This window comes from Aspergillus piperis (assembly GCF_003184755.1).
Source record: "Aspergillus piperis CBS 112811 unplaced genomic scaffold BO85scaffold_28, whole genome shotgun sequence".
Lineage (NCBI taxonomy): Eukaryota > Fungi > Ascomycota > Eurotiomycetes > Eurotiales > Aspergillaceae > Aspergillus > Aspergillus piperis.
This window is the reverse complement of record NW_020291618.1, coordinates 125,573-149,130: the sequence shown is the minus strand read 5'-3', so window position 1 is coordinate 149,130 and position 23,558 is coordinate 125,573. Positions and strand designations below refer to the sequence as shown.

At 50.3% G+C, this 23,558-nt stretch overlaps 7 protein-coding genes across 7 annotated transcripts; 3 read left to right on the top strand and 4 right to left on the bottom strand.

Annotated features, from left to right (window-relative positions):
* Positions 1-35: 35 nt before the first annotated feature.
* Positions 36-1,483, bottom strand: BO85DRAFT_463557 (alcohol dehydrogenase family protein; the record flags this gene model as incomplete). The annotated part of the gene is made up of 6 exons (XM_025661934.1): positions 36-138; positions 215-336; positions 394-858; positions 912-1,029; positions 1,137-1,283; positions 1,347-1,483. The coding sequence occupies 6 exons, from the start codon at positions 1,481-1,483 to the stop codon at positions 36-38; spliced, it is 1,092 nt and encodes a 363-aa protein (XP_025510720.1).
* Positions 1,484-2,795: 1,312 nt separating this feature from the next.
* On the bottom strand, positions 2,796-3,195 carry BO85DRAFT_382981 (putative Yippee zinc-binding protein Moh1; the record flags this gene model as incomplete). The annotated part of the gene is made up of 2 exons (XM_025656491.1): positions 2,796-3,029; positions 3,097-3,195. 2 exons carry the CDS (start codon positions 3,193-3,195, stop codon positions 2,796-2,798), a joined length of 333 nt encoding a protein of 110 aa, XP_025510719.1.
* Positions 3,196-4,863: 1,668 nt separating this feature from the next.
* BO85DRAFT_173654 (uncharacterized protein) lies at positions 4,864-6,611 on the bottom strand. Its single transcript, XM_025654300.1, has one exon. The coding sequence runs from the start codon at positions 6,387-6,389 to the stop codon at positions 5,010-5,012; it is 1,380 nt and encodes a 459-aa protein (XP_025510718.1). The 5' UTR covers positions 6,390-6,611; the 3' UTR covers positions 4,864-5,009.
* Positions 6,612-6,832: 221 nt separating this feature from the next.
* BO85DRAFT_505667 (GTPase-activating protein GYP6) lies at positions 6,833-9,382 on the top strand (the record flags this gene model as incomplete). Its single annotated transcript, XM_025664341.1, has 6 exons — positions 6,833-6,855; positions 6,914-7,031; positions 7,083-7,241; positions 7,310-7,827; positions 7,881-8,023; positions 8,078-9,382. The coding sequence occupies 6 exons, from the start codon at positions 6,833-6,835 to the stop codon at positions 9,253-9,255; spliced, it is 2,139 nt and encodes a 712-aa protein (XP_025510717.1). The 3' UTR covers positions 9,256-9,382.
* A 2,503-nt stretch (positions 9,383-11,885) lies between these two features.
* On the top strand, positions 11,886-15,819 carry BO85DRAFT_383061 (serine/threonine-protein kinase; the record flags this gene model as incomplete). Its single annotated transcript, XM_025656498.1, has 5 exons — positions 11,886-11,917; positions 11,976-12,196; positions 12,328-12,475; positions 12,581-15,498; positions 15,551-15,819. The coding sequence occupies 5 exons, from the start codon at positions 11,886-11,888 to the stop codon at positions 15,817-15,819; spliced, it is 3,588 nt and encodes a 1,195-aa protein (XP_025510716.1).
* Positions 15,820-19,437: 3,618 nt separating this feature from the next.
* BO85DRAFT_173516 (F-box domain protein) lies at positions 19,438-22,052 on the top strand. The gene has a single exon (XM_025654297.1). It carries the CDS (start codon positions 19,529-19,531, stop codon positions 21,710-21,712), a length of 2,184 nt encoding a protein of 727 aa, XP_025510715.1. The 5' UTR covers positions 19,438-19,528; the 3' UTR covers positions 21,713-22,052.
* Positions 22,053-22,099: 47 nt separating this feature from the next.
* On the bottom strand, positions 22,100-23,434 carry BO85DRAFT_453696 (Efg1 domain-containing protein). The gene is made up of 2 exons (XM_025661111.1): positions 23,038-23,434; positions 22,100-22,951 (listed from the first exon to the last, which is right to left on the bottom strand). Exons 1-2 carry the CDS (start codon positions 23,360-23,362, stop codon positions 22,329-22,331), a joined length of 948 nt encoding a protein of 315 aa, XP_025510714.1. The 5' UTR covers positions 23,363-23,434; the 3' UTR covers positions 22,100-22,328.
* Between the last annotated feature and the right edge of the window lie 124 nt (positions 23,435-23,558).

Sequence of the window (23,558 nt, the reverse complement as noted above, 5' to 3'; positions counted from 1 at the left end):
TATCTTCATTAACCTAGCGAGGTGCCAGTCCTATTCTATTTATCCGCCTCGAAAATCACCTTTTGCACCTTCATGGCGTTGAAAATCTCATACGCCTCAACCGCCTGCGACAGGGGCATGATCTTGTCGGCCATGAAGCTATTACCAGGCATTCGTCAGCATTTGCAAACACCAAAAATTCGCACAGGATCATTATCAAGAAAGAGTGACATACCCAAGACGATGCTGGTTCTTCTTCAGAACTTCCAACGCCTCTTCCGAAACGGACCGCACAGGGCACCGGCCCATCTGGACCGTGAGGTTCTTTCCATAGGCCTCACATCCATTCCACGGGATCTGGCAATATTCCCAATCAATATGCAGACCTCACAAAGGACTCGAAACATCACTCACCTCTCCATTGTGCACACCAACACTGCTAATGGTGCCGAACGGCCGCAGCAGATCATAACCAGTCTTCAGCGCCGGACTCAATCCCACCACCTCAATGACAGCATCAGCACCACGTCCCTCCGTCAACTCCAGGACGCGCTTGTCGAGGCCTTCCCGGTCAGTCTGGAAGTTCCAAGGCTCAGCTCCCAGCTCCCTGGCAAGTTCCAGACGCGCAGGAACGGAGTCAACCGCCAGTAAATGCTTAGGCTTGTACTCCAGCGCATTGATCAACGCACAGAGTCCGACTGGCCCGCAGCCGATGAGGACAACCGTCTGCTCTGCGATTTGCTCCTTAGTAGAAGTCTTGAATGCATTTCGCGCGGCGAAGTAGCCAGTCGGGAAGATATCCGCCATGAGGACGAGGTACTTCTCGTCGACGCCCTCAGGGGCTTTGACCACCGATCCATCCGCATTGGGGATTCTAATCTGAGCGCAGGTTCCATCACCGTTAGATACATGCTCCGGGCATCATGGTGTACGTTGAGATAAGATAGACTCACATATTCGGCCTGAGCACCATCCAGATGGTCGCAACCCAGAAGCATGTTCTGTTCGCAACGGGACGAGTATCCTTGTTTGCAGTAGTAGCACTTCCCGCTATAAGAGGCAACATGCATGCATTAGTATAAACGCCTGCAGCGATCATCAAACCAAATCCCTCCTGCAGAGGGGAAAAAAGACAAATACAGATGTAAATCACCTACCAGGACGTCGTAAAAGCACTCACGACCTTATCCCCCTTCTGGACAGACTGCACAGCATCGCCCGTCTCAACCACCACACCAGTAACTTCATGGCCCATCACATAGCCTGTCCCCGAGGGCTCTATGCCACGGTACACATGAAGGTCACTACAAAGTACCAATCAATCAGCCTCTCCCCTCCAAGAAGAGAATAAAATAAAAGAAACAAACCTCCCACAAAGCGCCGTATAAGTCACCTTAACCACAATATCCCCCGCATCCTGAATCCGAGGCACGGGGCGCTCCTCAACAGCGACCTTAAAAGGGCCGCGGAAGACCACCGCGCGCATAGTGTTTTCCGCAGACATAATTGATTACCTTCTCTCCGAGAGCTGAGGAATCCAATTTTTTATGAAAATGAAGAAGAATTGAGTCGTATGTATATTATTCCAAAGCTGACTCTTAATTTAAGAGGAAAAGAAAGAAAAAAAGAAAAGAAATAGAAAGAAAATTCTCAGAATTCACGCATCCGATAAACGGACACACACACCCCGCCAGATGATTATTACACTTATTTTCCCGCCCCTCAGTTTCGTTTTCCTTGTCCCATGAGAGAGAGGAAAATGAAAGGTCGGAGGGGAGGCGTTGGTGGGTCCATCCCCTCGCCCTCGGAGTTGTGAGCGACCGCGGATGCGCGGCGAATTGGCTGTTGGCATGGTCAAGAGAGAGAGGGTCATTGGGAGGGGTAACTGTTGGAGTAGAGGAATAGTATATATAGGATGGAATCGTGATGCATTATATTCATGTAGTAAGTAGGTGATTAGTAGTATAAAGTAGAGAAAAAGAAGATGATTAGTGGGGTGTGAGACAGGTACTGAGTACATAGATAGTATCTAGTTGTTTGACGGCCGGGGTCCCCGCGGATTTAAGTACTCATGATATAGTGATAGTAGCAATGTTTGGATTCCACCTGGGTCCTTACTTGACTTGAGGTGAGGGACTTTGGATCATTAGTGCCTAGTGGGATGTCTTATTACATAGATTTAGGGAGGTCCTTGTAGTAGGAATCCGGGGGGATGTTGAGGAGATAACATGGTTACATATCGAATCTAGTCTACAGTTGGACCAATTTTCCGGTTCCTATGTCCGTCATTCAACCTCTGCATAGTTTGCCATGCAAATTTTTCAGTCTAACATCCATTTGATTCGTCTGTAAGATCAGTAATAGGCACTGTTCTTGTACGGTGTGCTCCAAGCGATGCTCGGATTTCTCGCCGAGAAAGTCCCCACTTCGCGACCAGAGTTGGGGACATGGGCATTAGCGGTTCAGGTCGCAGTAAGTACCATTTATAAAGCTATCGGCAAGAAGGATCAGCATGAGCAAAGATTCATTCAAGGGGTGTTCTGGAAAGCTGGGCTTCTGCTATGCATTGAAATCAGGTCCACCGATTGCTCCAGTTCTGCGGTGAACTCCTTGCGCATCAAGGAAGCGGTACTCCATCCAACGCCATACACATTGCGCCACGACAAATATAACAAAGAAAACGCTCACTATAAGTATCAGCCCTTTGCAGGTCTAGTCTGTAGACCTTCGCCCAGGTGTCTTGCATGTGAAACCAGCATGCTACGTCATCAATATCCCTGGAAAGAAGATGGACACCCCGGCACACATCAAGGTACCTAGCACACCACGCACAGCAATTCTTCTTCCAGTATAAATTTCCCCTCTTTATACTTCTCACTGGCCTCGTATGCTTTGTCATACTTCCAGCCCACCGTCTCCTTGCACTGCCTGCAGTGAATATCACGGACAATATGCCTTCCGGTGGTCATGCTACGCTCCACCGCTTCAGACGAGGTGATGTTGACGACATTGCCGAAGAGGTATGCTTTGCCATGCTGGCCGCGGAAATTCTGGATAATGGTGAAGATACGTGGTTAGTAAGTGTTGGGAAGATGTCATAGCAGAATCACAACTCACCCGGCTTATGATATCGTCGTAGTCAGCGAGATGAGTTTTGCATTGCTTACACCCGAATATTTTGTTTGAAGTAAGATAGATGTTGTATGCCAGACCCATTGTGTCCTAATCGTGCTTGTCTTCCCAAAGCCACCTGAACAGGAGACGCCCTGAAACGTGAACTTCGAATACACCAGGGGATGGAGGTGTCCAGATCACGAGAGCCCGACGCTTTATAGGAGTAGAGAGAGCAGAAAGGATGCAAGGCGTGTTCAAAGTCCTGCTGTTGCTTCGCTTTCTTTGCAAGAGGGGCTGAAGTTGCTCGTACGGTAGTTCTCCAAAAAGATGGGGACCCTGTGACGGATAATGGTGGTTGCCTTGACAGGTAGAAGTTAGTGCTGGGATTTCGAACCCCAATATAATATAGCCTTCCGGTGAACTGCACTGGAGCTCAAGGGGAATGGGAGGTATTCGAGGGGGTGGGTGACAAGCAGCTGCGGCTCGTCTTTGTCGGGAATAAGCGGAGATGGGACTAGGACAAATGAGGAGACGGCAGGTCAGCCACTGCCAGGTGGTGATAATGATGCGGGAAGGGTCGACAGAGTGGGATAGAAACCGAAGGAAAAGGTTAGACTATTCAGAGTAAGAATATAGGTAGGAGTGAGCTGATTGGGGGGGAAAGGAATGGTGTGGCACAGGAAATGGCTGAGCAGTGAGATGGAAGGAGGTGAGTTGGAGGTGGTAATCGGGCAGCTGCTCCCGGAGCTGGGAACCCCCGCATCGGACCAGGATTAAAGGGAGCCAGGCCCCATGACGCCCGCTACATTTCCCTTTAGGATCATACTCTCCACCCGCTAGAGTAAGCTTGGCTAGTTCCAAAGTCTCTTCGGTCTCTCGTTTCTTTTCATCTTCATCCCCTGCTGTTGTTGCCGTGGCTAAGCATAGTCCTGGTGATTTCGTCAGACTACTTTATCTCCATACCCATTCCTTATCGCGGATATCACCGACCCGCCTGGTTGAGCCGATAATGGCAGCCTACTGACTGACCGTAGTATACCGTCTCTGCCGTACGCAGTGAGAGAATATGACCTGTTTAGTGACACTTGGAATCCACGCTAGATTCACCTAGATGCACCTGATGTGATAGTCGGAATTCTTGGCAACCCTAGTCTGGCTATAGTTTTAGTACAGTTGACGAGTTCAAAACAGGGCTGAAACTCTACCTGTTTGCACGGTGCATTCACATCAAATGTGAGGTATACTACCACTTAACAGAACAGAATTCTAGTCACTCCCACAATGCAGTATAGCAATATTAACCCTCTGTCAGTCAATATACTGCAAATAGCACGCTGATGAGGCTTGTCTATTAGTCTCGATTCCAGATAGTTCAACGCGTCAGCTTTGCCCCTCTTTCCCGTTATATATTCTCCGACGCCCACATTTGTGGTACCTCATGTTTTCTGTGTCTGGAGAAATCCATCGATATCTATCATGGATTTATGGTAAAGAGGTCATATTGATCGTTCATGCGTTTGAAACCTTCTGCTACCTGCTTGATAGCTGTCTTCTGATGTCAAAACTAATTGTGCATCCCCGTGTCAAGGTTGTTCCGGGAAATGTTTCATCACGATACATTTGATTCTATCTACTTAGTGTCCTATGGCTAGAATACTTATGTTCAGAAGATCCCTTGTCCCAGTATTTACAACAGAAGTCCAACATCTGGCAAATGACCCAGTCATTTCCAGCACAACGACACCGGTCCCTCCAATGGTAGCAGCAGCTTCCGTACTTTTGAAGGAGTCCATCCGTGTAGCTACTATTAGCCTTGGCTAAGGACTGCGTTTGGCTCAACGCCGGAGGTGTACTCCGTAAGTGGTCCGTCATGTCAGCTGACGTTTGTGCGGCTGATTGCGCGTACGAAGTCCTGTCTACCTTTGTCCGAGTAGACCCCTGTTTCTCTCCCAGAAATGCCTGCAGTCGGTATGACCCCAGTGCTCCGTCCACCATTCCCCGAAACTATCCTCGACTTGTTCGTCAACTTTGGGCAGCCTTTCATCTCGTTTTAGGCCACATAGAGCACAAGCGTGGGGTGCCTTCAAAGCCCCCTGACTAGCAGGAAGTGTGGTTACCCGAGTATTCTCCTGTATGACCTGAACTGGTTGTCGTTTGGTGGCTTGAACAACGGAGTTGAAAATTGCGGTCCGGTCGCGCCACATGGAAAGTACATCAACAGCTTGTTGCTTTTCTTTGATATCTTCGTTCTTGTTCACTGTGTTGAGCTTCATACCTCCCGACTTCCCTGAACGAGCAGGGCCAATCCTCATACTCTGACTCAGTATGGAGTCCCGCTTCCACCGTAGGCTTCGGCCGGCAACAACCCGCGCGGCAGTTTTTAGAGTGTAGATGATCAGAGTTGCAGTGTTCTCAAGTTGTTCCTTTTGTTGCATTTCCTTTCTTGCTTTGGTGGCATCTTGCCGAAGTTCATCCAGTAACCGAGGAAATAGCTCAAGCAAAACAGATGGCGGAGGTATATTGGTCGGACGAACTTGATCGGCTGTTGTAGGATGACTAGACGTTGGGAAAGAGCTTGTTGTTTTTGATGGACCAACCGTAGAATTCGGGGGCTGCACTTTCTTGCGAGGCGCCCGGGCTACTGAGGCTGTAGCACCTGAGGTGCCTGTTTGACTGGGAACTGTAGGCGGACCGTCAACAAAGTCGCCCCAATCCTCGAAAGGGTCTTCCTGGGTAGAAAAAGCCGGTTTGAGACTTGGCAATTCTTTTTTGCGTGCTTCAGGTACCATCCGATTCGCAGCGGGCTTCCGCTTAGAGGACGGTGGTATATCATCACTTAATGATAATGAATCTAATAAGTCGGAAGGCACCGGCTGTTTTGCAACAGGCTTGAGCTTAGGTTCCTTCATGACCTTGTGAGACTGTAACCCGGCATTTACTGGTGGTTTAGTAGCAGGCACGTCCGCACTCTCGAATTCGCCCCAGTCATCGCTTTCATCATCTGGAACACTTTCAAGGGTGGCATCAAATAAGACATCATTTCCGGGTCCGTATTGGGTCAGCCCAGACGTACTAGGCGCCGCGAAAGCTGAGTCGTCCCAGCTGTCGTCGAATTGAGGCGATTTCGTTGCATTTTTGTTCGAGATGGATGAAGGACCGGTGAAAGATTCTTCAAATGCATCCAAGTCAGGGATTAAAGAGGTCGACTGGAACCCGGCGGACTGCTGGCTTGAACCTCTCTGGGATGGAGGGGGAGCAGCCCCCATACCGAACTCCGCAAAGAGATCTGCAGACATGACAATGTTGTGTATTATGATAGTAGTGAGAGACTTAGTATATAATTATATTGACGGGAAATAAGGCGGATGCACAATAGTAGTAGTAATAGGTGATTTGCGGCTTGAAGAACGAGAGCACGTCTAATAATAAGTGTGTCGCAAAGGTCGAGGAGCAAATGAAAGCAACGCCTTGAACTTCCTTCAGGCTCTATATCCAAAGCGATGAGCGCCTCCAACCCCAAACTAATAGACAACTCCCCGGCGGACAGATAGAGAAAGCGTGACCGGAAGTGTGGCTGCTGAGCCAGGAAAGTTCCAAGGCGGTCCACTAGCAGCTCCTCCACACGATCGCCGCTAGTACTTAAATTGCGGGCGGCACCGTGTTTCTGTCCCCTCACTCCTCCAAGCGCTAGCCAAACACGAGGCAGGCAACTCATTCCGGCAAGCAGCCATTTGGTGAAATGAGGGGCATTGAGGAGACAAGGTATATCCATGCATCAGTCCCCCATCTGCAGCACAGATGCAGCTAACGTATCGGCCAGGCAACGATGGAATACCTTCTTTCGCGACAACAACCACCCCGCCGATATTCGGACTGCCCTTCGGTCGGAACAAGGAGATAAATTGTGCGAGGATGGATTGAGGTCTATTTGCTGGAAGGCATGCGCTTGTGGCTATTATGATCTGGCCATCGTGCTTACCTGAGCGTAGGCGTTTCTGCTTTTCGATGATCTCGACCGAGCGCAATGGCCGCAGAAGATCGCCGATTCGCGAAGTGTTTATGTCGCCCTGAAAGCCCATTTCCTGAAATACATCGAACACCCAGACGACTTGCAGTCGACAGTTGATCCGCTGGCGGATGATGAAGCGGTATGTTATCTCTGGCTACGCTGTCTTTGGCGGAAGACTTGATCAGCTGATGAGAGGTCTTTGTAAAGTCACCATGGCAAACGTTACGTGATGACGAGCAGTCGAGGGCGGATATCGCCCAGGACGTCGACCGATGTTTACAGGAAAACTTCTTCTTTCGCGAGCCCTCCACCAAGTCTAAAATGATCGACATCTTGTTCATCTACTCAAAATTGAATCCCGACTTGGGCTATCGTCAAGGCATGCATGAGATTCTGGCTCCGCTCCTTTGGGTCATTGATAGAGACGCCATCGAGCCAAAGTCACTGCAAGAGTCTAGCTCCAAAGAAGCTGATGATGACCTGATGCATACTCTTCTCCATGCCGATTATGTGGAGCACGATTCTTTTACATTATTTTGCTCGGTTATGCAGAATGTTCGCGTGTATTATGAGCATAATAGACACCGGTCAGATAATGGCCAGGCGGATGTGATACCGATCGTTCATCAATGCCACCGCATACATAATGATTTGTTGGTAACCGCGGATTTGGAGCTGGCGGATCATCTGCAAGCCCTTGAAATCTTACCGCAGATATTCCTCACGTAAGTACAACTCGCTACGCAACTCTCGGATTGCAATGCTAAATCTTCAAAAGGCGTTGGATGCGTCTACTGTTTGGTCGAGAGTTCGCTTTCCAAGATGTTCTTCTCATTTGGGATCGCCTTTTTGCAGAAGGGTTACGACCCGAACTCATAGACTTTGTGTGTGTCGCCATGCTGCTACGAATTCGATGGCAACGTGAGTTACATTTGCTATGCAGACTGTTTGCTATAAGTTGCTGAGTTGATCTAGTGTTGCGCGCCGATTCCTCGAGTGCTTTGGGTCTTTTGCTTCGATATCCTTCCCCTCAACCACACGAACCTCTAAGCTTCGTGCATGATGCGATATACCTGGAGCAAAACCCCACTCCTGATCGAGGAGTATTCATCATTTCCAAGTATTCTGGAAGACCGCCGGATCCCACCAGAGGACTTGCGCAACCAAATCCAAAGCATATGAACAGCAAGAAGTTTCGTCTGCGGAGCGTCTCAAGAGATCTAAGCGAAAGCAGCTCCCCGTCCAGGTCACCTGCAAGGAACAGCCCCAAGAGTCTGGAGACGCTCTTCCAAGACGTTTCTGAGGGCATACAGCGTCGAACAGAGGCGTGGGGTGTAGCCAAGGCTGTCCGGGGAGCGGTGAGTGAAGCTAAGAGAAACATGCAATCTATTCAGTCAGAGCACTACCCCCGAACTGCACGGCATGAACCGTCCAGCTCGACTATAGGCATGCCGTGGGACCATGGCACCGACATTGCAGTCCAATGGAAGACGAAGGTTGAACAACTGGAGGAACGAAACAGGAAACTTGCCAAAAATCTCGGCAATGCCTTGAATGACATCCGGAGCCACTTGATGAGAGCAGAAGGCATCGATAAGAAGACCGCAGACGCCTTGAAGAAGGCGCTCACCCAAGTTCAGTCAGTCCAGAGCTGTCTTGAAGACTCTTCCATCCCTCCCGGTACCGTGGAGCAGGGTCCCAACGAAAGTGGTGAGGGAGACCAGGAATCGCTGTCTGACACCTCTAAACCCGCGAGTGAGCAAGCTGAGACTGTGCTCGACAAAGCAAGTGACGCCTCGTCAGCGGCGCGCAAACCTAGTGTGTCTGCGAAGTCATCACGGTCGTCCGTTGAATGCGAAACGAAAACTCGTAGAGCTTCGAGCAATGGCCAGATTCCTTCATCCATGCCACTTCGACATGCCGTACGTCCATCACTGGCAGATTCAGAGTTTTCGTGGATGCTCGGGGGCGGGCGACAGTTTTCGAGTTTCGTTAGCCCGGCATCCGTGCCGCCCGAACAGACCCGACATGGAGAAATGCGAGCCAAACCGAGTACTCTATTTGGCAACGGTGACGAGGAGCATGGAAGGCCTGACGCTGAGGCTGACGGATTGGCGCTGCGGAGTCTTCGGGGACCCAAAGCTCGTGAATAGTTCGGATGCGCTTTCTGTGCGACTCAACATATATTTCTTCGAAGTCAGCCTCCGGCATTCTTGTTGATCCGTTATACCCATCGTCGTTGTTGAGGCGACGGCATCGGACTACAGATTTTGCTTATTTCTTTTGCATAGTGGCTTGACAGGCCGCAAATGTATTATCCGGTCCGGTCGATCATAGCGTCCGTCTCAAACTTTTTTCATTTTTTTCTAGAAACTCGGGTAGGGATTTTACCACTGCAAGAGACTATTATGACTGTACGAAGGAAATGAGGATAAGGTGGGAATAGCAGACCGGACGGGAACCTGGAGCTAGCCCGACTATTGTAGGCAACAAGGAATTCGTGTGCCTAAGCAGGAACCTGACTTGCGTAAGTTGTCGACGAAAATTTTCGGTACTGGGGCCCTTTGATCGCATGGATCTCCCATGGAAGCAACGCGGCCTCCACATGCCAGCGTGACTGGCAGACGTTCTAAGGTTCCAAACAGTGTCTTTACTATGCAGCCACGGCGAACGCCAATTGGTCTGGAACCCGCCGGTGAGCTTAGTGCGGACGTGTACAATTGATCGTCGGGGCCTTCTGTCTAATCACTAATGGAAGTCGAAGGTCGGTAGTTCCCTGTGCGATTTGCCCCAATCAAGTCAAATGCATCATTCGGTGCTTGCGGCGATCTACAACCGCAACGGGGGCTGGCTGATCGAGTTACTTTGGGCCGCCAAGATGGCGAGCAAAAAGTTGAATCATCCACTTTTTGTCGGGGGAGGTAACGAGCAGTACAGTAGTTAGGCTAGGAGGGGGAGGGGAAATTCGTTCGAACAGGAAATGATCGGAAGAATAACAATACGTCGAAGTAGTCCAGAAGCATGTTTTCGAAGTTAGCAGAATGGATCGAACCATATGAAAGTATACTAACTGATCGGTTTCGTCCGTAGCCCGTCGGGAATTACATCACCACCATATGGGTTGGGTGGTTCCATTGGAAGAAATGGCTTGGAAGCCGTAGTAGTAGTTAGTAGTAGTCTAGGTAATCTTGTTGACGGAAGGTATTAGACTCAAGGAAATTAGGAACTCAAGTAGTATCTCCGATGGGGGCGATTTTTTTTTGGAAAGGGATTGATGGACTGCATTAGTGACTCCATAGTTTGTGGTTGTTGTCAATGGCTCGCATGGATCCAGGATGGGTATTGAGGAGGGAGGGGGGAAGAAGGCCCTTCTTGCATGCTTTACTCTCTCCTCCCCTTTCCCTTCGACTTCCCCGACCGTGTCGGACCACCGATATTTTTGTTTTGACCCTTGAACTACATATTTAAAAGAAAGAAAAAGAAAGATTATTGACGGGTTGGCAAGCTGGCTGACTTTCAACGCTAGCTTGAACTTCTCGACAGACTTTGCATAGTCCCGTTTGACTACCATCATTACTTCTTTTGTTCTTCCCTGACAGCTCCCCTCCTCGTGCGTGGAGCTGCCAAATAAGACCCAAATACCCAACCTAGGTACTTACTAGACAGTCCATTAGACAAAACTACTAAAAGGGAGCAAGAGAAAGGATCATCTAAAACCTCATTTCCGCTGGTTCTTCTTCTAGTCTTACGTCCGCGGGATAACCAGAACGTCATTCATTTCCTTCCCCCCCTCCTCCCTCCGCGAAAGAAACATCGTCAAGTTAACATCTTCCTCCATCTTTCCCTACTACGGTCTCCACTATTTACCCACCCCAACTTACTCGCTTCTACCAAATTTTTTCCCTTTCCTTCCCCTACAACCGCATTCCTTTCTCTAGAGGATCGGATCCTCCTCTCACGGGTCTCTCCCAGTACTGGAGAGGCCATTACAACTTCCCCCTCTTCCTTGGCCAGTCTTTGGCCACTTTTTTGTCGGTTCGAAGGCCCGGCGCCGACCTTACCTCCTTACCCTTCTACCACCCGCCACTGCAACATCTGCTTCATCTGCAGGCCATTGGGCCTCCCTGTGACTAATTCCCACCAACAAGAAACTCCCTTACTATTTAGGCTTTCTCCAGCTACCTTGTTCCTCTCCCCCCGCGTGCTACGCCTCCTTCGCAACTGTATGGTACCTGTGACCTCACGAAACAGCTGCCCACTCGATCTTCCCGCCCGCAGTCCGCTGACAGCCTTTTTTAACCTCCCTCCTCCACCTTCACTGTCGACCACGGACTGACCGACTCACTGCAAGTCTCGTTTGTCTCATTCAGTGCATTGAGATCCCGACAAGCAGGAGGGTCCTGGTTAATCTTTCTCCCTCTCGCAGTAACTCGTGATTTTATCCCAACGCACCGATCTGCAAGTGAAGAAAGAGAAAAAAAAAAAAAAAAAAAAATAACTAAAGGGAAAGGAAAGAAAAATAGACCCCGGAGCGGAGCAACAAAATCGTTTTCCTTATAAGATAACCAAGGGAGGCAGACAGACAAGCAAACTTGCAGGTCTCGCCAAACAAACCGCCGTGGATGGTCAATGTCCTGTTATCCCATGTAGCAATAAATCTCGCCGTCATTCTTTCCTAGCCCTCTTTGTTTTCAACTCATTACGAGTTGCGCCGATTTGAACCGCTTGTTGTCAATCGGTCTGGTCGGTGCTGGCCCCTACGCTCTCATTTACTTGGGAAAATATGGGTTCTACTTCCTATAATCCCGATGGTTAGTCTCCCATTTCTGTGATCGTTCTCTTTGATCAGCACCCTTTCCGCTGCTTCTCCTAGCGCACCAATCCAGCAGGGAAGAGTTGTTGGCTTCGAGCAGGACGAACTCGATGGGTTTATGCAAATGGCGACCAAGGCGCTTCGGTCTGGGAAGGCAAAGCTGCGAGAGCGAAACGAAGACCGTGTCGAACTTTCGCCGAAGTGGTTGTCCAACCTATGGGAATCCAAATCGACTTATCCAGACCGTTTACCCACATACTTGGATATGCATCTCGGAACAAGTCAGCCACTTCATTCCACATTGCTGAAGGGTGTATTCGGGAGGGGCGCAGGAGAAGCGGATGATATCACAATTAGCGAGGGAGCAAAGGGATGCTGGCAGAACAGAAGCTAACGACCTCCTGCCATACAGGTGAACCAAGCCCATTGTCGTCCCCCGTGGGACCCCTTTCCGCGTCGCCCGAGTCGGACCCTTTTATGAGACGCCTCTCTGGGCACACTGAGGACTCGATGAAATACTCTGCAGACACACTCTCCTCGGGCTATGATCATCTTTCCAGGTACGTGGCCGATGGGTGGGGTTCTCCTTGCAGTAGGATCGTATATGCATTTGCGCAAACCACGCAGACAGGAACTAAAAGGAATTTTCTATCGCTCTTCTGCAGGTCTTCTCTGCTGGATCCTGAACATGGACTTGGCCCATCTGGTCTAGATCGCATACGTCAACAGCCATCACGCGTCTTTACCCTTCCGAACATGTCTGCCTCATCGCTCGCACCGATGACCTCACGTAGCCATTCACCTTCACCACGCTCCGCTTCTTCGACCAGAGCCCACCCCTCACGCCTCCCATCGACCGAAGAATTCGGCACATTAGAAGATCTCCACCGCTTCCCGTGCGAATCGCTACATTCGTTTTCCTTTGCCCAACAATCCGAGGAACTACTGAATAATCGGCATAACATACTGAAAAGGTCAATAGACTTCATGCGCGATCGCTTCGGCTGGACCACCAGCAACAGTGCGGGGCTTGCTGGCGCTCAGGCTCGATTCGGTGGAGATGCTGATACCCAGAGCGTGGTGGACTACTTGTCGAAAACCAGTGTTTCGGGCAGGGATGACCGCTACAACTACGCTGGGTTATCGCGCGGACCTATGACCGGACCTGCTGATGTGGACAGTGGCAATATCTTTGAAAGGGCATTTGCAGAACCCCAGCTTTCCGCGAACCACTTTAGGGACATGGTCCAGGAGCAGGGACCGCCCGATGCCCTGCGTTCCTCGGGCCAGGCATCAGAAGATCTAGCGTCCCCGCTGAGGACAGACTCGAGGCCGTACCCCAGGCGCGTAAGCATAAAGAAACGTACTTATACCGAGGCTGGCTCTATTACTGCCCAGGGCAAGCTGATGGAAACTCTAGCACCCTTCACCGCCACGGACCCCTTATCTCCTACCAGTACCTCAAGCCTAGGATATGGTTTCCCGGTTCCTGTCCTACACACCCACAGCAGCAAGTGGACACCCGCATCACAAGCCGTGTTCAGGACCGAGTCGCATGAACCATGGACCATCTTGGCGGCGAATGACATCTCGTGTCTCATCTTTGGTGTCACACAAGCGGAACTCCGCAAGCTAAGTATCCTCGAAGTCGTACAGAAAGACCGCAGACAGTGGGTTGAGTCGAAACTGCGGGACCCCACCACTGATGCTGCCGTAAGGGCCCAACCTTCGCCGGATAAGACTCGTGTCAAGCCTGTGAATCCGAAATCGATGGAAATGGGCAATGGTGTAACAGCGCAGCTGCTCAGCAAGCCTCCTTCTCGAGCAAGGGCTCCGAGGAGGGCCCAGACTGATGACGGATACGGCTCGAGCGCAAGGCAGCTGAATCACCCGGCAACCAAGTCCCGAGGTGTACTGCTGTGCGGAGATGTGGTACCCATTGAAAAGCGCGATGGCAAGAGAGGCTCTGCCAGCATCTGGGTGATGGAAAAGCGTGGTGGTTTGATTTGGGTGATGGAGGAGATCCAGGAGAATGTCGCGTTCGTTCGCTGCGATGAATCCTGGAACATTGCTGACGCCACCGGTGATATTGACAAAGTCTGGGGTCAGGGTGCGGCGAAAACTGGGGAACGGATCACGGAGTTGCTTCCTAATCTTCCACCAGACTGCCTTGAATCTCCTATCGATCAAGGCCTCAACAAAATCACCGAGAAGAAGTACTTCGCTTCTCGCACATCAGCTGGAATCTGCATACCGTCCACCATCACCAAGGGCGACAGCTCAAGATCCCTTCGAATATCGAGCTTTCCTCATGTCGCAGGTATGATGGTGCTGTCCTCTTCGACTTTGAAAATTGTCAGCTCCAATTCCGTCTTCTCGTCCGCGCTGTTTGGACATGAGCGACCTGAAGGCTTACACGTTAATGATTTGATACCTGGCTTCGACGGCTTGCTGAACGTGCTCACCGAGGAGGAGAGTGTACCGCTGGTTGACGGTCTGGTGATCTCTGAACCCAGCTTCCGGAGAGCGCGCACCCTCTCTATTCTCCGCGATGGCAAATCCAATGTGGCCTCTGTCTTCCTAGAACCATCTGGCCTTGCTGCCGTGCATCGCGATGGCTCCTCGATTGCTGTAGATGTCCAGATGCGCGTGGCGAAGAGCGGTACAATGTTCCCCAAGGCACGAGAGGATCCCAATTCAGGAGACCACAGCGACTCGGAGTTTGAAGCTGTCACAGAGCTTGTATACGCACTTTGGGTGACATATTCGAGACATATTCACTCGGCAGCTCCCGCGGCTGGCTTCCCTTCTCCGCCGTCCCGGACAGAAAGCCCGTCTTCTATTTCTGCATCGAATCTGGCTTCCACAACGGCTTCTACTCCTTATGCCATTGGCTCGGAGCGGACATCGGTAGAGACACACATACCGACCTCTAGCTTAAGCCAGCAGTTGAGTGAAGCAGCCTCGCAACCGCTAACAGACAAACCAGTCCAGCCAGTGCCCGAAGTAAGACCGGCTGGTACCAAAGAGGTGCCCCAAAAACGAACAATTGCCGATTACATTATACTCGAAGAGATGGGTCAAGGAGCCTACGGAGAAGTGAAGCTTGCGCGCATGAAGAAGATTCCGACCAAGAAAGTGGTTCTGAAGTATGTTACGAAGAAACGGATTCTTGTCGATACATGGACCCGCGATCGTCGTCTAGGAACGGTACCATTAGAAATCCACGTTCTGAACTATCTCCGACGCGACGGTCTGAAGCATCCCAACATCGTGGAAATGGAAGGATTTTTCGAGGACGATATCAATTATTACATCGAGATGACCCCACACGGGCTACCTGGAATGGACCTCTTCGATTACATTGAGCTGAAAGCGAATATGGATGAGGCGGAATGCCAGAACATCTTCAAGCAGGTTGTGGACGCAATTCATCATCTCCATACGAAGGCTTTGGTCGTGCATCGCGACATCAAAGACGAGAACGTCATTTTGGACGGGGAAGGTCGGATTAAGCTGATTGATTTTGGGAGTGCCGCCTATATCAAGAATGGACCCTTTGATGTGTTCGTGGGCACGATTGGTAAATATTCTCATTTCTCCCACTGAAATCTCTAGAAGCTGACTTGTTGAAGATTACGCGGCACCCGAGGTACTTCAGGGCAAATCCTACCGAGGCAAGGAGCAAGACATTTGGGCCCTTGGTATCTTACTCTACACCATCGTCTACAAAGAGAATCCCTTTTACAATGTTGACGAAATCTTGGATCACCCTCTTCGAGTCCCGTTCTTACCCTTCTCGGAGGATTGCATCGACCTTATCCGGAGGATGCTTGACCGAGATGTGGACAACCGACTGACGATCAGTGAAGTTTTGGAGCATCCATGGATGATTGACAGTTGAGCACGACGTCAAAGAAGATAAAATGCGCCATGGCATGATACATTGGATGATATTGTGCAGCTTTTCAGACGTCGCACGCCGCCTATGCAGAGACATGGGTCTTTCTCAGTCTTGCTTTCACTTCTGTGACGTTGAAGATGGTGATAACGAGCAGCGTATGCGATGACTCCAGATGCAATGGAGTTTATGATTGAAAATGATGAAAATGGATGGAGTCGAGCAGGATGAAATGGTTCAAGGGCATATAGGAGCGTGGGGGAACTTGTGGATTGGGGGCACGAGACGGGACAGGAATCATTGGGAACGGATGATAACGAAAAATGCCTGAACAGACCGAAAGGCCCGTGGTCATTTGTATAGAGGTTTACGGAGGCTGAGATACCCCATTGTCATCTTTTTATGCTCTTTTGGTTAGATGATGTTCTTTTTCTTTTTCTTTTTTTGCATTTACTTGGACCATCTTTGATACCATGCATGGCCCAGGGGGTGGTTGAGAATTGGCAGTACATGCATATGAAAGATCCGATATACCCTCAGCAGTGGTGTTTATTTTCGTTTCCTACTTCTTTCGACACGCGGAGTGTTTACATGTTTTTAAGCCACAAGAGCCAGTCTGCAGTTTAGATTAAGCGGGCACGAATAGAGAGACACGACCAATTCATGCACTAAATCAATCAGTTACTTTCTTACTTTCTGTTTGGTTCCAGTCGTATCCCACATGGCGCGAGGATCTCGCCGGGCTTGCTTACCTTACCAACTGCGGGGGTGGAAGCGGGGGAAGAAAAAGCCAAAGACTAGTGCTCGTAAAAGTGTAAGTCTAGCCATAGCTATACTAGTAGTTAGTCTAGTCTAATCTAGCTAGTAACCAAGTGAGAAACTCGTGGCCGTCAGCCGCCTGAGAAACAAACTCCGGCGGTGATCCGTGATGTACTGCGAGATCACACCAAGAGGTAGTCAGTCAGTCAGTCAATTAGTTTACTCATCTCAATGTCTTTCCCCAGCAGAATAGTAGCCAACTATAGAAGTAACAGAACGTAAAGTTGGTAGGCTGCCTTCATATTTTAGTAGAGAACTAAGTATGCCCCAGATAAAAGTAACACTACCTATCACATAACCAAGAGTAATCTCATCAATTATTAGAATGTGACAAAAGTGGATGAACCCAAGGATGTGAGGGGTGGATATTAGTATTACTTACTGGTTTGGGGGCGTATTAGCCGGCGAGTCTGACCTGTCAGTCAGGTACGAATTCGATACCTCGATTGCTGTGAGGGTTGTACGACGTACGGTGTAGAAAGTGTATTATCTATCTAATCTATCTATTCATTCTGCATGTTATCTAGTCTATCTTCCCCTTACCCACTCCGTGGGTTCGTTATGTTGGTTGATTATTCGATACATTGAATTCTTTCTTTACCTAGTGTTCTTTCTCTCTTTCTCTCTCTCTTAGTGGTGGCGTTCTCCACTATCCACCACCGCAACAATTGTGTGTATCGGAGAGGCGAACAACAACGAGATAGAAAATACAACCTAGGTAGGCAGCAACACAAGATCCCATCCATCCCTTAGATACTAAGTAGTAGACTAGCACTAAACCTGGATGACTTAGTGTGGGGTGGAGACAAAGAAAACACGACTGTTTTCTTTCTGTAACTAAAGTAACAATCACTTGTCTTACTGACTTAGCCACACCACTCCACACACACCCACCAGAATTGCACTATCATTGGGCTACAATCCGGGAGGAAAGCGACCAGGAACGAAAAAGCCGTTTTCCGCCCATTCGGAGCCCCGGTCGGGTCGGGCTTGGGCCCTTGTTCTTTTGTTGCTGTGTTGTGGTGCTTTGAAGTGTACCGTGGCATGGGGAGTGGTGTTCTGGGCTCTGCTTGGTGGGTTTTAAAGTGGGTTGTGTTTTCTTTTGGTGGGGAGTGGAGAGGGGAGAAGAGGATGCAGGATGGAGGGATTGGGTTTTGGGGGGGGGGGTTTGTCGCTTCTGTTTTCTTTTTTGTTTTTATGTCCACTTGTTTCTCTTTGGAGGATTGTGTGTATGTTGTGGGATGTTGAGGTTGGGATTGGGATGGTGTTTGTCTTTTTGCCTGGTAGATATGCTGTTTCTAGATAACTGCATTTTTAAGACAAGGAACAAGGAAGAGAGAGAGAGAGAGAGAGAGAGAGAGCTAAGCCAGTCTATAACACCAGATACTAACTACTACTAGTATAATGATTATCAATATTACCATTCTTTCCCAGTCGTTTTGCATACCGATCGTAACAGTAACGCCCTTTTCCCGCCATCCTTATCTTTTGACAGGTGAACCTTTTTTTCTCGATTGATCGGCTGACTTGAACTTCTGATCTGAGGTAGTATGTCCATGAGACCACCATTTCTTATCTGCCCTCTCTCAAAAGATGAATCAGAAGCCATTGTTCAAATTTAAATTGACCATTCACTGTATCGGAACAGACGGTAAAGAAATAAAATGCCGCGTGTTGGATTGACTCCGCCGGGAACCACCGCCACCGCCTGGGAGCCAAAAGTGGGGAATAAGAAACAGCGCTAGTCTAATCGATAAGTCTGGCAGGAGAGAGAATGGAATGTCTCGATAAGCCTGTGGGGTAACTCAGTTACTACGTACTAGTAAAAAGTAAACTCAACTCAGGTCTCACGGGTTGAACGGACTATTGAACGATCCCCCGACAGGTACGGTATTGTTCGGCAAGTCCCTCTTCCCACCGACTGGTTATGTGTTGCTCAGAATGGGGGACAGTGGCTGCTGTGAATGGTCCAATCCAGTAAGCTCGCCCGGTCCGTCTCCATTGTTTCTGTGGTGGCCATGCAGGCCATCGAGTCTCCACGCTCCCTGAGCCTTTTTTTTCGTTTCGGTGTTTCTCTCTTTTCTACTGGTAGTTAGTGGCAGTGGTGGCTCTGTCCGTCAGACTGAATTGCTTGCTGTCCGATAACTGGCTGTCGTCTGACTTGGCCAGCCTTACGTTATTTCTTTCCCCCCTTCTGTCTTCTTTCTTGCTTGCCTACTTGCCTACTTCCTTTCTTCTCCCACCAACTACTACTATCTTCGCTGTTCGCTCTCCTGCAGGGTCTTCCGTTTGCGTGTAGCCTTACTGCTTGCTTTCCGTTTACCTTTTCGTGTTGACCACTGTGGATGATGCTTCGGTGACGTCTGTACGAAACCCAGTGTTCTTTTTTACTTGGAGGGAAATCCAAAGCCTGTGCCGGCCACCCGCAATCGCTGCCACTTCTCCGGGGTTACGCGGTCTCCTGTCCCATGGTACCATCGTTAACAACTCCTTAGCCGACACACTCCCCCGACTTGCGTCGCTTGTTTGTCTGCTGCCCTGCTGACCCTCATCCTCTCCATTTCGCTTCCTCTTCGCTCTCTCGACAAAACCTGTCCATCCGCAGGATCGGGGTTCGGCGTTTTTGCTTCGATCAGGGCGATAAATGTGTTATCGCGGTTATCGCTATCTTGAGAATCATACTTGCGGAACGGCTGGCGGTCCGGCTTCATTATGACTGTCTAGGACTGGATTTACTGCGACCACCCGTGCTTGTCGCTGCCACGAATCGTTCTGGCTAGAGCTGTTCGACTGTCTACAAACCTTTCGCATACATCTCCGCCTTCTCCGACATATTGATTGTTGAGATATTTGTGATCATAGGAGCCTCGGATCTCGATAACGCAATTCCGTCATGGCTACTGCATTTCCTGATGAGATCAGGGCTTCGCCTGAAGCGGCTTCGCCGGCGAGCCCGGCTTCTTCAACTGGCCAGATCCCTTTGGAACAACCGCCCAAACTCAAGGGACGTCACAAGTTGCTCCAGAGCCTGCAGCGCATCTCGTCAAGCCCGAGTCTGACCAGACGGGGCCGGTCCCATTCTACGGGATACCGTCGTGACAACAAGGCCTCTTTGTCCTGTGTCTCCCTGTCCCAATCCGCATACACTCCTTGTCTGGGTAATGGAAGCACCTCTCAACTTTATGGTGGATTGAACGCCCGTCCGATTACTCCCGGTGCTGCTGCATTCCCAGTTGACCATGAGGGAAATCCTCGAATTCGTCTTGTCGGTTCCGACTCGCCCAATGCGCGGACAGTTCCATTGCCTACCGATCTGCGACCAGGCTCTCGTGGGTCGCCGTTGGGAATAGACGCAGCTGATCAGACTGCCACGGCGCGGTCGACCCCCAAGCCTAAGAAAGTCTTTGATTTCTGGGGGAATATGCCGGATGAGCTGAAGATGCGCATTTTCCAGTACCTCACCCCGAAGGAGATTGTCCGTTGCTCTGCTGTTTCGAGGGCATGGAACAAAATGTGTTATGATGGACAGTTGTGGACTGAGGTCGACACGACAGACTACTACCGCGATATCCCTAGCGATGGTCTTGTAAAGCTTATTACCGCCGGTGGGCCGTTCGTTCGCGATCTCAACCTCCGGGGCTGTGTCCAATTGAAGGATAAATGGAAGACTGATGGCGATCGCATCACCGACTTGTGCCGAAACGTCGTCAACTTCTCGTTGGAAGGATGCCGCATCGACACTCAATCGATCAACTGCTTTCTCTTGCGCAACCCCCGACTGGAGTATATCAACTTGTCCGGCTTATCGTCTGTCAGTGACTCTGCCATGACGATTATCGCACAGTCCTGCCCTCAACTCCAGATCTTGAATGTATCCTGGTGCACCGGCGTTCACACCGCGGGGCTAAAGAAGATTGTCAGCGCTTGCAAAAATCTGAAGGATCTCCGGGCGAGTGAAATTCGTGGGTTTGACGACGTCGAATTCGCCGTTCAACTATTCGAGCGAAATACCCTGGAACGCCTGATTATGAGTCGCACCGATCTTACGGACGAGTGTCTGAAGGCGCTTGTGCATGGCCTTGACCCTGAAATGGATCTTCTCGAGGAACGCGCGCTTGTTCCTCCGCGACGACTTAAACATCTGGACATCCACCAGTGCACGGAATTGACAGATGACAGTGTCAAGTGTCTTGCCTACAATGTGCCGGATCTGGAAGGCCTGCAACTATCACAATGCTCTGAGCTCACCGACGAATCTGTTATGGCGGTGATTCGGACCACACCTCGCCTGACACACCTCGACCTGGAGGATATGGAAAGGCTATCCAACCATACGCTTCTCGAGCTTGCCAAGTCCCCGTGTGCTGCGCGCCTGCAACACCTCAACATCAGCTATTGTGAGAGCATCGGTGACATTGGAACCTTGCAGATCATGAAGAATTGTCCTTCCCTCCGTTCCGTTGAAATGGACAACACTCGGGTGTCCGACCTGACCCTAATGGAAGCCAGTTTCCGCGTGCGCAAGCGTGGCTACGATGAGAACCTTCCCAAGATCGGCCTCCGTCTGGTTGTATTTGATTGCGCCAATGTCACCTGGGCCGGTGTAAGGGAAGTCCTCTCAAGCAATGCGTACCTCCCGCGCGCTACCCGCAAATCCATGCAAGCGGTCTCGGTTGTCACCCACACGGTAGATCCCAGTCAGTCCGCGACCCTAATTGCGTCCTCTATCACACCTCCGCCGCCGCCACCCGTATACCCCAACGAAATCATCCATCTGAAGTGCTTTTATGGCTGGCAGCCGACCGTGGACGAGCACAACAAGCGAGTCCTCCGTGGTGATCTTATGGCTGCGAGCAGGCTAGATCGGAAGTGGGCCGAGTACATGATGGCAACCGAAGAAGCGGGTGCTCCGGGATCCGGGGTGAGAAGAAGACGGCGTCGAGCCCGTGAAGCCGAGAGAATCTATAACGAAGACGACGAAGACGCAGCGTTCGGTGTCGGGGCTGTCACTACACTCGGGGCAGGAAGACGGCGACACACCGAAGGCGGCGGCACAGGAGGCTGCAGTGTCATGTAAGATGACTACTCGTCTGATGGTCGATCTTGAGAGAGAAAGTGTGTTTGGAGCGATCACTCGTTTCAATGTTTTGATTTACTAGGTTCTGGAAACCTTGCCCCTTATGTACCAACGTTCGTCTCACCCTGTTGGGTAGATGATCGCTGGAATCGCATGCTGGGTTTGCAAGCATCGCTCTACTGGGGCATGCTATGAGATATGACATGATGATTCCGCGACAAGTGCCAGTCACTTAGTCGGCCCAGAGATATCGGGAGCGTTGACTGCCCTGAGAATCCGGGTCACCACTGCGCATCTTTCGGGTGTTCTGGCGAGTCGGTCTGCCACCGATCGACGTGTATTTCTCGTTCATCTACTGTACTTAGAAGGATGGCGAAGCCGGAGTTGGTGAAAGCATCCACAAACAATCATTTAGATTCGAACTGGTTCTTAGCATCTAGCCTCTAGCGTTCTACTGTAGAAACTCGGATCGTTGAAAACACTTGATCATTGGGTATCGTATAAGGGCATAGCCGCACACTTCAATGAGAAAGGCCCAGGAAAGAAACAGATAAGACATGTAACTCCAACTCCAGAAAATGCGTTCACGCTCAACCAGCCCAGACACACGGCAATTTCACATCTCAAAGAAACCGCCATCACTCTCCTCGCCATCATCATTGCCCGCATCCCGCATGACATGATCCTCAGCAGTCGATCCCCTAGTCCTCTTCCTATCATCCACCTTCCTGGACCTGTCCTTACTCTTCCCAGCCTGCGACGACAGCCCACGCTCCTGGCTCTTCTTCGCCTTCTCACCACCCCTTTGACTTCTCTCCTCCTTCTTCCGATCCTTCTCACCAGCCTTCGCCCCAGACTCCAACTTGCCATCCCTCAACAAATCCAACGTCCCATCCTTCATACACTTTTCCACCACATGCCACATCGCCGGCTTATCCGCAACCGTCGCATGCACCATTCCAAACCGCGCATCACCGTCCGAGTCAGCGCCATCGCCACCATCCTCAGCACCCTCTCCCTTGACCTTCTTCTTCTGCTCCGCGTACAAGGCGATATACTTCTCATCCAACGGATAGTAAATGGTATAATTCAAGTTCACGCGAGCGACTCGGAGCTTCCCGGCCAACGAAGCAAGTTTCTTCTCCTTGGTCTTCTCATCCATGACATCGGGACCGGCACTAGAGACTTCCTTTTCGCGGCGCACCAGCCGGTTCACGTCTTTGGTTGCGGTTTTGCGGTCTACACAGATCGGATTCCGGATTAGCAAAAATATCCATATATGGAAGGAGAAAGGGAGAGAAGAGGGGGGGAGGAGAAAAGCATACCCAAAAACCTCACAAAATGATACTTCTTAATCATCTTCGACCGATCCCTCCTCTTCAACTCATCCTCCAATTCCTTCTCATACCCCGACAACGCACGCTCCTGCACAATGCGCGCATCAGCCGGCAAGTCCGCCTTATTGAGTAGACGCTTCACATCCCGAATCCGTTTCTTGAGCTCGTTGACAGACGGGTACTTGTGTTCTTTCTTAGGGAGGTGGATTTTCTTCCGCGGACCTCCTCCGGGCGCTGTTGCTGCTGCATCTGCATCGTCGGAGATATCGTGGGATTTGCGTTTTCTGTCGGCGGGGGCGTACTCTCGTGGCATTGTTATCTCGAATCTTTTTTTCTCTTTCCGGGGTGCGGTCTGGGTGAGAGGAAAAAAACGGGGAGGCTGATGGTAAATAGTTTGCAATTATTTTTAATGGAATATTATTTTGAAAAAGTGATAATGGTCGGATCATTTGTCGGACCGGGAAAAAAGCTGCCCCGGATTGCTGGAAGGCGAGATTGGCCAATCAGCG

Excerpts from the sequence above, each read along its gene's own strand:
- BO85DRAFT_173654 (XM_025654300.1), bottom strand. The coding sequence starts at position 6,389 with ATGTCTGCAGATCTCTTTGCGGAGTTCGGTATGGGGGCTGCTCCCCCT.
- BO85DRAFT_453696 (XM_025661111.1), bottom strand. The coding sequence starts at position 23,362 with ATGCCACGAGAGTACGCCCCCGCCGACAGAAAACGCAAATCCCACGAT. Across the intron at positions 22,952-23,037 it reads TCATTTTGTGAGGTTTTTGG|ACCGCAAAACCGCAACCAAA; the intron begins GTATGCTTTTCT and ends CGATCTGTGTAG.
- BO85DRAFT_173516 (XM_025654297.1), top strand. The coding sequence starts at position 19,529 with ATGGCTACTGCATTTCCTGATGAGATCAGGGCTTCGCCTGAAGCGGCT.